Raw genomic sequence first — 16,948 nt, forward strand, 5'->3', positions numbered from 1 at the left:
GTGGTATCTGCCATTCGGACCAGGGTCCAGCGTTCGCCTCTAAGGCGTACAAGGATGCCATGGCTTCATTGGTGGTCCAGATCAAATTTTTGTCTCCATACCGTCCTGAGAGTAATAGTGCTGTGGAGGGGATGAACCGTGACTTAAAGCAATCTTTGGCAGTGAAGGTATTAGGTGCTGGCAGGGACTGGCTAACCCACCTCAATAGCCTTCAACGTGCACTAAATAATCTCCCTTGAAGGTCTCTGGGTGGGCGGACCACATACGAAATGCTCTTTGGCATCAAAATGTTTGTCCCGGACCTTGGTGCTCGAGACATGGCGGCGGCCGCCGCATCCTTTGACGTCAGTGAACATTCTAATGTTTGGAAGAACCTACAAAAACCAGAGACAGTCTGGCAAAGGAACACTTGCCTTCCACATCTGATGCTGCGCTGAAGATTCCAGAAGACAGCTGGCTACCCCAAGTTGCAGAACTGGTCTGAGAGAAGATCGACAACAAGAAAGAATTCGGTCCTTCCTATCGAGCTCCAGTTGCCGTGCTTGGCACGCAGGGTACAAGAACAATCATTTTACCTTCTCTTCCTGGGCGAAAGGGGAACAGGTACATCTCCATTGACAATGTCAAAACACACAGGGTGGCTGATTCTTTATAGCATGATGCCTGCGGTTTCGTGTCCAGCAATGGTGGGACACTCTGTTTTGGCCCCGGATCCTGCCATCGGGTCTGATGTTGTCATTGAAATGAGTCTACTTACGAATCCTTTATTGAATCTACCTGCTGGTGATCCTCTTAATGACACTGAATATACTTACCCCACTGACTTGTCTATGCCTGATTTGGAGACCCATGTGGCTAATCAGTCCCGTTTTTCCTTTGACACTGGCTCATCCACATCTAAGTCCCCTTCAAAAGTTCAGATTTTTGCTACCTGGTTTAAAAAAAAATGTTGGATTCCCCCTTGGACTTACATTTGCCTGGTACTTTTTGCCATTTTTTTATCCATGTCCATCGGATTTGTGGTGTATTTTTTAGTTTTATAAATGGACACTACGTTCAAGAAAGAACTTTAATTAGACTGATTGATGGAACTTTGGCTCCCCACTCCTCTTCGCACAACATGAAGAGGGACCAGACTTTTGTGAATATAACTGCTTGGCCCGTTTTAGATAGGATTGTATGGGATGCTGTAAAGTTCCAGAAACATGGGCCAACAGAGGTTATTAATGTTCCCAATGTACTCCATGATTCTATGGGAGATGTGGTTAAACAAAATATTTGCTCTGATGGTTGGGACATCAAGGCCGTAGAGGCTTTATTTTCGGATTTGAAATACTATGCTGCTTTCGATGCTGAAGATTTATATTTGGAATCTGCAAATTATGGTGATTTGTACTTTTACCAGCATTATTGCAATCACTTTCTGCATAAAACAAATTCATTTAGAAATGTGGTTAACTACACACAGTAGGAACACTGTCCCGCACCTGTGGAAGGCACCACTTACTTTACTGATTTTGATCAATCAAATCCTAATGCATTTTATTTTAAGATGACTGAGAAGTCCTCTTCCAAGGTTAGACTTACCCACACTAAATTATTGTATTTGAAGTCCTTTATTAACCAGTTGGCTGTTTGGGGGCTATGAACTGGGGAAAGATACCATTGAACTTAAATCCGTTTGGAGTCCTAAAAGTTAGCAAGTGCAAGGCACTGAGGCTTTGCTTCGTGCATGTCTCATCCCGAACCATATGTTGTTTCTGAATGCCACAATTTCACAAACCACCTGCTTTGGGTTGGCTACTTCTAAAAAATTAAATACTCCTTCATTTCCTGATTTGGGTGAATTTCCCCATTGTAATAATTACACCAGTTCTTCCCTAAGTGAATTACATGCTCTGTTGAGAAATTCCTCTTTTAATGTTTCCAGCATTAATCCAGAAGGCTGGTAGCTATGGCAAAAAAGTGCAGATTCCTGCCAGCTCCGTTTTCTGGGTCTGACCCTGGCTATACAGAGGTTAGAGTTGATCCCCGTTTTCAGACTCAGCATTCAGTCACCACCTAATCTGTAGGTAAATTATGCCAGAGTTGGCTCAGACTTTCATCCTCTGCATCTGTTAAGCTACAGTTATCCAAACTTACTGACAACGTTGACTTAAATGATTTTATTAAAGGTCCTGCAGCAGGCATATCGAAAACATGGATATATGCTGCTTACAACTAGGTTTGGAAACTGCCCCAAATTGAAGCTGCTTCTAGGCTAAGAGCTATAGATCAGGCTGATTTAGAAAAAGTGCTTGGCATTGTAGATAATAGCATTAACACCCTTTCTTCCCGAATTCACACATTAGACAATATTGTATCATCTGTGGTTAATATCGTGCAAGAAGATGTTGCCATACTGTATCAAGGGCAAAATCAATTGCGTTCTGTTATGCAGTTTGCGGGGACTCTTCAAATGTTGAAAAATGGCATTGTGCCATGCGATTACAAGAACACAAGTTTGTTATTTCTGCCTTTTATTTTGACCATTAAACAACAATTTATGTCGGTGAAAGATGCCACGTTTTCACTGTTGCATATTGAAAAATTGGAACCGTTACCTTTTTCAGTGGCCGAGTCGAATTCGGCAGTTTGGCTCATCATGAGTTAATAACTCTACCTTTTCCCCTTTTCAAATTTGAGTCCTGCATGAAACATTATGCAATAGGTTGATATGAACCTTTAGGTAATGCTTATCTTCATGTAGTTTGGAATCTCCCGTTCAAATACAGGTGTTTGAGGGAAGGAAAGGAAGTTTATTTGAAAGGTGAAGATTGCACAACCACACCAGATCACTCTTTAGTCTGTAGAAATCTGCAATTGCACAGTTCTTGTAATGTACTTGCACCAAACCTTGCCTGTGTTTTAAAAGGCACTCCAGCCCCGGCTATTACACCGACTTTCGCATTGCTTGCAAACAGTAGTTATTTGTTATTAAATAATGAAGATTGCTGTGGTATGCTTGCTGGTATTCCTTATATCGTTACGGTTTCCCAGCGTGTAGTTTGCTGTAATAATGTCTTATTTCCTCCTCCACATGGGAGGCTCGATGTTTCCATCTGGCCTTCTATCCCGACCTTGAGAGCAGAGTTCAACAAGATGAGTCGAATAAGAGCTCTTTTGTCCCAGAAGGAAGTCCCCTTTACATCTGCATGTGAGACATTCATCCTTCACGTTGCAAATACTCGTACTGATGTAAATGCCTTGTTGAACACAGACCTGCCTCTGCATTTCAGTGCTTTGATTCACACAATCTTTAATGCCTCGTCGACCAGGGGCCTGGCACACTTTTTTAAATTAGTAAGTTCCGGCCTGTGACCTCATTCCAAACTATATTTGGTGTGATCCCTGCATTTTTTCATTCGATTTTTTCGAGTGTCTTCGGCGGTTTCCCATTACTTCTTGCTTTAGGCGTGAAAATACTGCTGTTAATTTGTTTACTCCAAAATGGATGCACAGTCTGTGCCCCACGACAACCTGCCCAGGCTGCTCCAGCTTCGTAACTGGATGCTAGAATACTATGGATCGCTGCCTCTGGCGACTCTGTGTGGGGCGTATGGTTTATCTTTCCGGTTCTTGTTCTTCACTGGCGTGCAGCCTGTATTCCATTGCCTGAATTGTGGATTTGAATGGGCCCTGTATTTGTGTCTCTGCAATATGTTGTCTCCTGACCTGGATTTTAATCTACTAATGAGTCCCTTAGTTGCTCATGAAATAGATTGTTCTAGTGCCAGGATTATGGCCTGTGCAGCGGCTCATGGGGTTCTAGACAATTGGAACATTTGGACTGCGGCCAATGACTTTCTGGCGAGCAGTTATCTTGAAGTAAGCCCGAGTTGTCCTCTGATGGTGCTAGAGGCTCCGGCAATCGAAGAACATGAATGTTCATTCCCATTACTTAATTGGATGGCTAAAATGTTCATGGATGATGATAACGACTTCCTATTGGAGGCAGTTGCAACTTATGGTGCTTATATGTTGTTGGATTGAGGTGTGAATTTTTTTTCTGCTTCATAAATACGTACTGTACTCGTGAATATTTTTTTTCTAATAGCCTTAATGTTTTTTTTTAGAATTTTTAGGTCTTTTTTCATACCATGACCACCTGTGATTGGTTTCACTGATTTGGTTACTTTTTAATTTGGATATTCACTGCCAAATCTCAAGTTTGGCAAATTCCTGAACTTGGTTCGGTCTCATTCGAACTTGAACTCTGCATTCTAGGAAGCTTGCCCCTTTATTGTGCGATCCCCGAACAAGGGAGGGTTTAGTATGTTTTAGGGCCTACCTTTGCGTGCATGATATGTTAGCATGGCTTATTAGAAGTTTAAACGCCATTTTACCTTTTGCTCCTTTTGCACACAACACTGCATAGTTGTTTTTGTACGTTAGCCTTCACGAAGGTCTGCACATGAGAATAGGTTTGTTTTTCGACATCTCTAGACATACATTGTGCCCCTAGTCGGAACAGTGAGTGCTGAGCCATCAACATTATCATAACATATGAGCTATTTATTGGCATGTCCGTGTAACGCATTCTAGACACAACATTTTGGCAGCAATGAGCAGGGTAAGATTCTGGCGCCTTTATCATTGTACACTTGCCATGATTTCAGACACTTGGAAGACTCCTTTTCCAGGGATGCTGAGAGCCTTGCTGATCCAGATGTAATTTACTCTTACTGAGCGGAAAGGTAATGGAGTCCCCCAAACCAAGCCTAAGAAACCTTCTTTAGTTTATAATACATAGTTCCTATATAGGGAGGGTGCTAAAACTAGGAGCTATATGATCTGTTTGCACCATCATTGTAATATGATTTCTCCTTTTGTATTTTATGGAGTTGTAACCATGCTGACCATATTATTTTTAATCATATGTCTGCTTATGTTGGCTAAGATACTGCATATGAGATGAAGTTGTTCAAATAAACATTTTAACCTTACTATGTCTCCTATTTACTCCTGTTGTGGACTGGTATAAGAGTATAACAAAAGAGTGTTCTCACTTCCCGCCATTCCTAAGATTGTCCTAAGTCGCATGTTCTAGGTTGTCTAATCATTGGTTACTTTGCTGTAGGACGAAGAGCTAATGGGACACTGATGCTAGCTGGTTGGGGTTTTTCTAGGTACTGAGATGAGTTTCCGGTACACCACAATTCACTACTGCCCTCGGTCTCTGTACACAGTTCTGTGTATGATTAGGAGCCTTGCAACAAATGCTTTCTTTATGATTTGATTAAATTAGCGAGACAGCAAATACATAAAAGCATAGATTCCCGATATTTAATTAATTCCCTTATAAATGTTGCATCCTGAATATTGTGATAGAGATCTATGACAAGAGAATCTCTTCTGATAAAGAGAATATTCAGCACTGTCTTTAAAAACATAATTTTACTTTAAAATATGATTCATTTTTACAGTTTACTTTACCCATTTTAAATCTTGAATGCCATAAAAACATACCATATCCAGTTGTCGAAAGGCCTAAGTGTTTCATTCTATTTTTGACAAGCTCTGATAGCTCTTGCCTCTCTGATCTCCTGCACACATTCATTCGCTGCTGGCTTATCCGTTCTGCTGTTTTACTCATGTGCTTTGGCATCTTCCTACTAAGTCGTCGTGCCCACTGCATGCTCTTCCTCCTCAGTAGCGGGTGATCCGATTGGTCACTGGAAGTTGAGTTCCGATGATTGTTTCGACAGCCAGGCTGTTCTTTGGTTTCTTTGGTATCTTCCCATTCATCTACACTGATGGAAATTTGAGACTAGAAATAAAAAATGAAGTAATTAGTGATTAAGGATTGTACTTGCTATACATGCTATGAAATGTGAACATATCTATACACATTCTCTCTGTTCCTGAGGCCAAACACCAAGTAGTAGCCTCATGGAATCTGCAAGTGAATTATTATTTATAAGTGACTGGAATATGTCCAGCAAGAACATTAAAGGAAATGCCCTTGCTTCTCATCACCGCTCTGAGTACCAACCTTGACACAAGATGAACAGGATAAAAACTGCTGAATACAACAGAAACTGGACTGCTATCTCATGATTGAGCCATACCAAGCATCCACCCATACTTGCATTCATCAGCCTTCACCTATCCCACTCAGAGGTATGGTTACAATGTAGCAGACCTCAGAACACAGGACACTATACCATCCCAGTCTTCATGATGGATTTTGAGTAGGGTCCAACAGTTGACTTGTGCTACTCACTACTTTCAAATATATATGTGCCTGTCTCTGTAGCTATAATGTTGGAGGAACTCAACAGAATAAAGGTGGCTTACATCTCTCTAGACCTATCTGATCACTCTCACCATTGACTAAACCCAGATGTACAATGGCGTGAACACATATAATCTCTTTATGCATAATGAGTGACTGCAGCATAAAATGTCAGTTGGAGAGGAAGGAAGAGAACGTATAATGACCTATGGGAGAGGGCAGTGAAGGAAAATCAAATAAAAAATAAATAGATCCTTTCAAAAAGCATGAAAGCAAGCAGAATGTGATCTAGAGGAAGAATAGTAATTTATTTGGGTGGAAGAGAATATGCGTATTTGAAAGGAAGCTTCAGACTCAGTAGTAAGAGCTAGCACTTTATTCACCTGTCAGCTCCAGTGCCTCGCAGCAACTGTCAACAGAACCCCAGGTAGAACCCATAGCAAGTTCCATGCAGGGAACTCTCAGAACCTACAAATCCCACTATTGTGAGCCGCTCCCGGCCAATCACATGTTCCGGCACACCCCCCTTCCTTCACAAAATGAAATATTAAAAATAACAATATAAAGAGTCATTAACATGATGGAAAACCACATGAATTAAAGGATACACAGAAAGGAAATACAAAATACATGTAGATAGGTTTGTAGAACTCAACACAAGATTCTAGTTAATACATGGCATATTCCTTAAACTTCACTGGACTCGATCTTACTCTACTAGATACCTTCTTATTGGAACACCGGTTGTTAAACTCAGAGTCAGTTTTTGGATTTGGAGTCTGGCACCACTGAGACAAAACATTTGTATCACTTTTTACCATTTTCTAACACTACTGTCTACTCTTTCACTTCTTTCACATGAATAGGTGCAGCAACGTAACAAACCCTTGCGAACAAAAGCAGGTCTCTTGAGTCTCACCCAGTCTCCAATCTGAATTGCAAAGGCTCTGTGTCAATCATCCACAGTACTGTATTTCTTCTGTGCCAAAGTTCTTACTTCCACCACCACTGCCATTTTTACAGAATCAATGGTTTTGCTGGACATCCATTCTTTGTTTAATTTAGATCCTGCAATCCTTTAATCCTTCCTCTCAGTGATGTAAAAGGGGATACCCCTGTACTTATATGAGAGGTTTTTCCCATGGATTATAATGTATCATCAATTGCTTCCTTCCAATGGAACCTATTGATAAGTACAAGCCGTAATTGTTTTTTGATGACCTGGTCCACTCGCTTGACCAAACCATTACTGTGGGGATGGTATAAGGAAGTTAGAATGTGCTTTATGCCTGATTTTCCCCAAAATGTTTAATTTCTATAGATCCAACTTGAGTGCCATTATCAGTCACTAATTCTTCAGGGAATCCTTCTCTCATCAATACTTCCCTGAATACTTTAATAACCGCATCAGAATTTATGTTGCTACAAATTTTACTTTGGGCCGTTTAGTTGTGTAGTCTTTCAAAAATAACGCATACTTGGGTGTGCTACCTTTAACTCCAAAAGGTCCAGAAACATCAAATGCCACTTCACAACATGGTCCATTTTTATTTATGACAGGGTTGACAGGGGAGGGTCATGTCAAAAGTGATTTGTTACTAAGGACACACATGTAACATTCACAGACATAATGTACAATAGAGTTGTCCACCCCAGGCCACCATAAATCCTTTCTTACACTACACTTCATAGTGTTAATCCCAAGAAGACCTTAATGGGCCAAATCCACGACTCTTCTGCTCAGGCATTCCAGGACGACCAACTCTCCAGCCCTGTGCATAATGCCCCCAATAGTGGGCAGTTCTTCTCCCTCCCTCCTGTAGGGAATCATATTTGCAGGGGTATCTTTGTTATTGGGCTAGCCATTGGCAACAACAATTGCCACATCCTGAAGTTCATTGTCGTCTGACACTGCCTCCAACCGTTCATGCTCAAATAAAGCTCCCTTCATAGTGTCATCAAGTGAACTCACAGCACGCACCATCTCAAGATCATTCAGTGTTTTGCATTCACTCTACTCCAGTTGCAATCTAGACAGCACATCAGCCACATAATTCATGGGCTCTGCCACATATTCCAAATCGTAGTGAAATTCTTACAATCTATATTCCCATCTGGCAATATGCTGGTTTGCTCTTACACCCCCTTTTGTGGTGAAAAGATTTACCAACGATTTGTAATCTGTCCTTTTAAACAAATTCATACCCCCACAAAATGTTTTTAAAATGTCGTACTACCCCACCACAAAGCCAACGCTTCTTTCTTTATTGTTGAATATGTGATTTCAGCTCCCTTCATAGTTCTGGAAATGAAAGTAATGGTTTCCCCATGCCCATTTCCCATTTTTTGCATAAGCACTGCACTGAGCCCTACATTACTACCATCGGTGGAGATGACATACAAGTCATTCATGTCAAAAGGTTTAAGAGGGCAAACTCGCACAATCTCCTTGATCAACTCAAACTTCATCTCACATTATTTATTCCACACATATCTCACTTTTTTTTAGGAGGCTGCGCAACCACAGATTTGTTTGAGAAGTTGTCCACAAATTTGGCATAGTACTTGTTAGACCTGGCACCATTGGCGTGGGTCAAATTTGGCATAGTACTTGTTAGACCTGGCACCATTGGCGTGGGTCTACCTTCCATTTTTGCTTTTGCCTCATGTTTTTTTGCTGGTGTTAGATGCTTTGGGCACTGTGCCACTGCTGTCCAGTGCCACAGTGCGAGTGCTCCCTACTGTAAAATGATGTATTAATCAGTGGTTCAAGGTTTAGTTATTTGGTTTACTTGTCAGACCCTAGTCTAATGCACTGAGTGTGCCCAGGGCGTGTAAATCCAAATGCTGCTGGTGGGCCTGCAGCACTGGTTGTGCCACCCAAAGAAGCAGACTTATAAAATGTGTCCAAAGTCTGCAATTGCAGAGCCTGCATGCAGTCTGGTACTGTCATGCTGACTGGGCAAGTGCACCCACTTGCCAGTCCCTAAACCTTCCATTTTCTTCATATCAGACACCCCTATGGTAGGCCCAAGGGCAGGGTACATTGTAGGTATAAGGTAGGACAAGCCCTGATGTGTGTGCCATGTCCTAATAGTGAATTACAGCCATTTTTGTTTTTCACTATTGCAAGGCTACCTGTGTTCCATAGGCCAGAATGGGCTGTTAGAATTGTTACATTTTATAATCCTAACTGACTCAGAGTACATGGTGGAAATTCAAGTTTAGTATGGCCGAACTCAGAATAATAAAATACATATTTTAATAAGGTTGGTTTTAATATTCTGTGTTTGAAAATACCACTTTTAGAAAGTAGGTATTTTCTTGCCTAACCTTTCAAGCCTGCCTCTGCTAGGTTGTGTATTCCTTGTCTGGAGTTTGTGAGTGACAGGGCTGGGGGATTCCAAGAGACAGGATGAGTCAGCCCAGTGGTGAATAGAGAGATCTGCATCTAGATGGGTGGGAGGAGTTGCACTTGAACCTTGAATAGGGCTGTGCCTGCCTTTCACAATGCTGGCTCCACCTCCTGGGACGCGGCTGATGTCTCTGCCCTGCACACTGAAAGAAGAGAAGGAGTTCTGTCAACAAAGTGCTTCAGGGCTGTACTTGCCTCCCACAATGCTGGCTCCACCTCCTGTGGGGCGTCTGATGTGTCTGCCCTGCACTGTGAAAGGAAAGGAGAAGTCTGGTAAACAGAGTGCTTCAGAACTGGTTTGGACTGGGCAAAGGCCCCTCTCCCCTCAGAGAACAAAGGATTCTGGGATATAAATATTGGGACCCTGATCCCATGAAATTAGATCATTTTTGAACTACAAGAAGAAACCTTTACTGAGGAGAGGAACCTAAAGAAACTGAGGAAAGACTATCCCTAAGCTGAAGTGCTGCTTGGATGATTGGCCTGCAGTGGTTGCCTGACTGCCAAAGGAAGGAGAAAGGAACTTTGTGTATTTTGCTTTCAACTTGTGAAGGATCTCCAAGGGCTTTGAATAGAGCTTGCCTCCTGCTGAAGAATCAGGGACAACAGACTTCAACCCCCAGCTTCCGAGAGTTCATTTGGAAGTGCCTGCTGATGTTTTGGGCCTTCTGAGGGACTGCACGTCGCAAAGAGCTGGAAACGCGACTCAACGAAGCCGAAGTGTGTCGCCGTCGCTGCTGCTGCCCTCGCACTTCTGAACAAGGGTGTCGCCGCTGGAGATGTGGCACAGCACCGATCGAGAGAAGCGTCTCGCAATGGAGAGGAAGTGTGTCGCCGTCGCTGCTGCCTGCCGTCGTACTTCTGAACAAGGGTGTCGCCGCTGGAGTTGTCGCACTGCACCACATCGAGAGAAGGGTCTCGCAACAAGGAAGAAGTGTGTCACCGTTGCTGTTGCTGCCATCGCCCTTCTGAACAAGGGTGTCGCCGTTGGAACTATCGCTTTGCACCGCATCAAGGAAATTGCCTCGCATCCCCCCCAGAAGCGCGCCGCTGTCGGAGCTGCTGCCATTGCATTTCTGAACAAGGATGTCGCACTGTAGCTGTCTCATCGTGCGGAACCTTCACGCAAACGAGGGAGAAGAGTGTTTCAGCTGAAGCTGTTGCCGTCGCACTTCTGAACAAGGGTGTCGCCGCTGCAGTCCACGCATCGAACCGAGAACTTCTCGCATCCCCGGAAAAGCATGCCGCATCTGGAAGATCTTCACGTCTTTATTTCTTTGCACCTGAACTTTGCCACATTCCCATCGCTGCGACATTGCTTGTTGTGGAAGCGCAATGCATCCTAAGGTACATTGATGCAAAGTGTCACATCCTAGGAAGTAAACTAAGCTGAAACTACCACAGTAACAGTATTGTGTATTTTTGTTGTTTATGATCTTGTGGTTAATCTATCTAAAGCATTGAGGCTTTTGCTTCCTTGAACTTTGTCCGGTGCTGCAGGAGCAGCTTACTTGCTTTCAAGCCCTGTCCAGGCTCTACAGTCATCAGCGTGAGGAGACGCGTGTGAGCGAGGCCGCAGAGGAGGTGAGAGGTGCGGCCCCGGGACTGCAAGGACCAGCAAGCAACACCAACAGCTGGTCCTCTTCCCGAGGGAGCCGCGCCCCCTCCCAGTGCCCCGCCCCCAGCCAGCGCTCATAACCTCTCGCGGCCCCCGCTTCGCGGGGGCCGCTCGCATTGAGGTTTTTGCTTCCTTGAACTTTGTCCGGTGCTGCAGGAGCAGCTTACTTGCTTTCAAGCCCTGTCCAGGCTCTACAGTCATCAGCGTGAGGAGACGCGTGTGAGCGAAGCCGCAGAGGAGGTGAGAGGTGCGGCCCCGGGACTGCGAGGACCAGCAAGCAACACCAACAGCTGGTCCTCTTCCCGAGGGAGCCGCGCCCCCTCCCAGTGCCACGCCCCCTTTGACCTAATACCTACTAAAGAGAGAGCACACCACGCAGCGCGGGACGCGCGCGGGTCGCAGCCCGGGCGAAGCCCGAGCCAAGGGCGGGCCCGTTGTTGCCCGGTAGAGACCGGACCGGGCCACCCCCCTTTCATCCCAGAAACCTCAGCCAGCAGACCACAATCATGCCGCCGAAAACCAGGAGCACTACTAAGACCAAATCCAAGAACGCCCAGGAGGTAGCACAAATAACCGGACCCATTGACTTATTCATCTCACGAACTCACGAGGTAATCAATCAGAGCATCTCCCTTCTCGAAAAGAGAGTGTCACTGAACCTCATGAATGCGAAACGATCATCCCTAGGTACCATAGCAACCGCCACTTCCCCCATTCACCTTAACTCCCAAAATTGTTCCCTTCCTGTGACCATGTCTGCTCCCGACATTAATACAGTCCCATCTATAGTAGATCTTTCCGTAACACAGTCTGAGTCTGACCTATCACTAACTTTAGACAACCTTGAGGCAACCCCTGATTTGGCGGCCTGTCAAACTCGGGAAGAATCCCAGACAAACTCAAATCTGCACCTTCAAGGAGAAAGGGAAGAAGCAATCCCAAAACAAGGCAGCACAAAACCCATTGATAATGCAGCAGCTATGGCTCCTTGTTCAGGTCATGTTATAGACCACCTAAACCTCACAACACAATCCCTGCAACAAAATACACTACTCCCTCCTGTAGCTAATTCCCCTCATTTAACAACCCCCAATGAGGCTACTGACAACCTCTGCAGAACATGCAAAGTTACCTCACAAGTTTTGACCACAACAAAAGATCTCCTGTTCCAGTATTTGAAACCTATCCAACTCAACATCAGAAACCTGGAAGCCCAGCTGACTATACTTTCTGCAACACTTCTTGACTCCAATACACGCATAGAAATAAAGGGCCAGTGAAATGCCCCGCAGTCTTCTAAAACTCATTTTCAACCATAACCACCTAAAGCAGCAAAACGATCAAGTCCGACTATCCTACCCCCAAAAAATCAAGTACAAAATACTACGAACCAAAATCCACAAATTACAACGCCCCGACCACAGCAGAGTAAAACCACCGTGGTACCGAACCAACAAACACCTAATACAGGCCCGGCCACCCTAGATACTCCAGGACTCGCGACAAATAATCCTAGCAAACTTCACTCTATAAAAAAGCCAGCACCTCCTCCACCAAAATCAGCGGTCCCCCAGCCTTCTCCCAAAAATATCCCCAAAAAAACACCAGCAACCAGACGCAATAGTACTTACCGGTGTACCAGAGCTAACCGACGATACACCTGAAACTGCATGGTCACTTAAAAACAAGGTCATGCAATGGCTAAGTATTAACAGGCCTTTAGAACCCCATCACTCGGGGAGGGATTTCCACAGCCCGCAGGGTAGTATGGGTAGGCAAAACAACAAAAACGACCCGCGGAGACTGCATTATAGTAACTTGCAGAGACCCCTCCGCAGTGGATTATATCTGCGCTTGGCCCTCGCTGGAAAAAAAGGGGGGAAAAGATGCTCGGCATCTTTCTTTCTTTTACCCTCCAGCGAGACAACACCGCCATACCCCACCCTGGAACTGGCACCAGACCCCTAAAGAACCATGGAACCAGATGGAGTATACCTACGACCATGGAGGCAGAAATGCCCCGAGAGATTGGCGAAGGCAATACTGGCAAGATAGGCCCCTCCAATCTTACGAAGACTGGCAGGGCTTTCCAACGCAAAACCGCTTCGACTGTCTGGAGATGGTCGATTGACCACTCAGGGTTGAACCTAGGAATATAAACACCATTATCACACCACAACTAACAAATCCTATCCAGCAGCGAGTACTCTTGGAGCTTATTCCCTGCAACCATAAAAACCTATTCCCGGAAAAGTCAACTGTTTCCCCCAACACTTCTAACAATGTTACCCACACAACTCCCATAGTTCCAGACGGAATCACCACTGGCTCGTACCACCAGCAAATCATAGTTCTTAAAGCTTCCTAACCCCCCACAGGTCCAATTACACCAACTGCCAGAAACTCAGACTGCGAATACCCTGTTAGTTACACCCCACGTCCCCGCAGACTCCACAAACCTGAGTTTCTCCACTGCATACTGGAACATTGCAGGCTTGTCCTCAAAAATAACACTGGGGTTATGGCTCGACACAGCCAGGGAACATCAGATACTGTGCCCACAAGAAACTTGGTGCACAATCCCATTACATCTTGCGGGATATGAAACTTTCTTCACCCCAGCAGTACAGGGAAATATGGGCAGACCAAAGGGGGGGCTCATGACCTATGTTGCTAATACCCTCCCCCTCAGAGTGAAACTACTAAAGGAGTCACCAACATTCCAAATCATGCAAAGTACGCAGATGATAGCACCCAAAGACAATAACTATATATTCATAAATTACTACAATAACTCTGGCACCTCGGACAGCTGGTCATACCTAGAAGAGATCGCCACATTTCTATCCTCGTTTCAAAACGACAACAATACATCTACAACTCATATCATCTGGGGTGGCGATTTCAACTTCCCTTTGTGCCCAAACCACAAAAACGGAAACTGTGGTCTCCAAAACGAACTCGGGAACCCTATACCTCACTTCGCCCACTCGATATGTGGAAACAAACTTAACGAAATCCTATTCTCCTTAGATATGGACTACGTGAACGAACTGGTCGACCCGCAGCAGGATTTTTTACCTACCTTTCACGGGCGAGGCTACTGCACAACCATAGATTACATAATAGCCTCAAACTCACTCAAAGGGCAATTAGCAAACTTTGAAAATGGGTCAAACCCAATAAGTGACCACTACCCGCTCAGTATAAAAATCAATATCAAACGGGCAAGAGCTCACCCTGTAAAGTTGAGCTCCCTTAACCAACAATCACTGTCCATGAATAAACTGAATGGGTATACAGTTAAATGGGCCAAGATCGACCCGGAAGAGGTGACACAGAGGGTCCTTGAAAAAACTGAACAATGGCTATCCAAATGTATGTCTCTGGAGGCACCACCGCAAATAATCGTCACTTGTTTCCAAAGTATCCAGGAAACAATAAGGGATGAGTTATTTGTCAACCTAAAAAACAAGATTAAGTCCCCTACCACGAGATGGTTCGACACCGCTTGTCGGAAGGCACTTTCATCTCTTAAAGAAGCCCTGCGTAAACCTACGAGAGACCCCCAGGAAATCTCTTACCTGAGAAAAATATATAACTCTGCAAGGCAAGATCGCAAAAAACAAATCAAGCAAGATCTTTGGCTACGTTTACACGATAGTGCCCGAAGAAAAGACAGCACCTCATTCTGGCAAATCATAAGATCTCCTTTCTTGGCCAATAGCACAGACACTGAACATCTTGATGTGGCAATAACCGAGGAAGACTGGGTTTCCCACTTTGCAAAAATCTTCGGAACGCCCTCAGATTCCGCAGTAGATAATCCAACACACGAGGTCCAGCCAATGAGAAACAACATCTACCCGATCAAGATATACTTCCATCTTAACGAAATTACAAAAGCAATCAGGGCTTCTAAAACTGGCAAGGCCCCCGGCCCTGACGGTGTTCCAATGGACTTGTTCCTCCACGATGTAGACTTTTGGTCACAGATAATTACCCGGGTTATGTCAGCAGTAGCCTCGATCGGCCTTTTCCACTCATGGTCAACTTCAATCCTCTTGCCCATTTTCAAAAAAGGCGACCGCAACGATCCCGCTTGCTACAGACCAATCTCCCTTCTGGACTCCATGGGCAAGATTGCAGGTCGAGTTCTCCTGGACCGATTACAATCTTGGGCCCGGGAGAATAACATCATAACCGACCTGCAATATGGTTTCCAGAAGGGGCTCGGGACCGTGGAGCAGGCCCTCAATCTTGTTCTCCTGGCTGGTAAATTCGTTCACGCCAAAGGAGGTAACATCTTCCTCGTGTATGTCGCCCTAAGCGCGGCATTTGACTGCGTCCAGCATGCGAAACTCTGGCAAACACTAAGCGACCTCGGTGTGGATCCCCCGATAATAACTTTTCTACGAGAACTCTACTCAAATGCTGTAGGCCGAGTACGATTCGGTACCAGCGGCGAACTGTCACGACCATTCCAAATAACGAAGGGAGTAAGACAGGGATGTGTAATGGCTCCCTTCCTGTTCAACCTTTATACAAACGGGCTTGAACAGGCTATGCTGGAAGGGAGCCAGGACCTCCCCCAGATAAACCATCGCCCGATACCCACACTGTTGTATGCTGACGACTCAGTCATTCTAGCACGGACTTTAAACCAACTCCAGATACAAATCAACAAATACGCAGCATTCATGGACTCACTTGGTCTCAAAATAAACATCAAGAAAACTTTCACAATGCATATCGGTCCGAGGATCAAAAACCCCAAACCAATAATGGTTGATAACAACAAACTGGAAAAAACCCCGGTCTACCCATACCTGGGTATCCTAGTGGACGATGCAATGAATTGGCGAAAGGCAATTGAAGCAAGGAATCTCCACTTTCGTCGTGCAACATCAGCACTAACCTCTTTCTCGAGGAAATTGGGGAAACCAGCTCCACCTGAACTCCTGACCATATACTATGCAAAATGCCATAGTGTGGCCACTTATGGAGCCGGAATCTGGGGCCACGGACGTATCGACCAGCTACAGGTCACTGAAAATGCCTTTATAAAATACATTTTAGCCCTCCCTCAAAGTTCCCCGATACTAGCCTCACACCGGGAGCTCGGCATGGAATACATCATTGACACCATCCGATGCCAGCCTATCTTACTGTGGCATCGAATATGGTGCAACCCCAAATGTCACCTAACTCGCTCCCTCATCACTGACTGTTTAGCCCTGACAAACTGGCGAAAAATCCCGTGGCTAACCTATATATGTAACTTTTTTAAAGACCTGGATCGCGAGTCCTACTTTGAAGAACCTTCCTCAGTGGAAGACATTTCCAGGAAACAGTTAAAGTTAATGTGTATGGGCCATTTGAGGGATCAACGGAACCAGGCAGAGATCATTAAACCATTAAACGAAAAAATCTGTGCCCAACAGTCTGGAAAATGCATACAGCCCTATCTGACGTACTTTTCATCTAATCATGAAAAGTTTTTATTAACAAGACTACGCTTTAACATTTTTTTCCGTTTAGTTTCATTTCCGGAAACACATAACTGGTCACGCAACTTGATGAACTGCCCCTGTGACGGAATCTCCCCACAATCCACGATCCACGTTGTCCTTTTTTG

The 16,948-nt window shown here is 44.6% G+C and overlaps 1 protein-coding gene across 1 annotated transcript in view; it reads right to left on the reverse strand.

The window, feature by feature from the left end:
- LOC147747702 (potassium channel subfamily T member 2) overlaps positions 1–16,948 on the reverse strand; it is a 1,549,272-nt gene that overhangs the window by 20,560 nt on the left and 1,511,764 nt on the right. The window contains exon 27 of the mRNA XM_086926024.1: positions 5,509–5,809. Within this exon, the coding sequence (XP_086782150.1) occupies positions 5,509–5,809 (301 nt within the window). The remainder of the gene's footprint in view (positions 1–5,508; positions 5,810–16,948) is intronic.

This window comes from Lissotriton vulgaris, chromosome 1_1 (assembly GCF_964263255.1).
Source record: "Lissotriton vulgaris chromosome 1_1, aLisVul1.2, whole genome shotgun sequence".
Lineage (NCBI taxonomy): Eukaryota > Metazoa > Chordata > Amphibia > Caudata > Salamandridae > Lissotriton > Lissotriton vulgaris.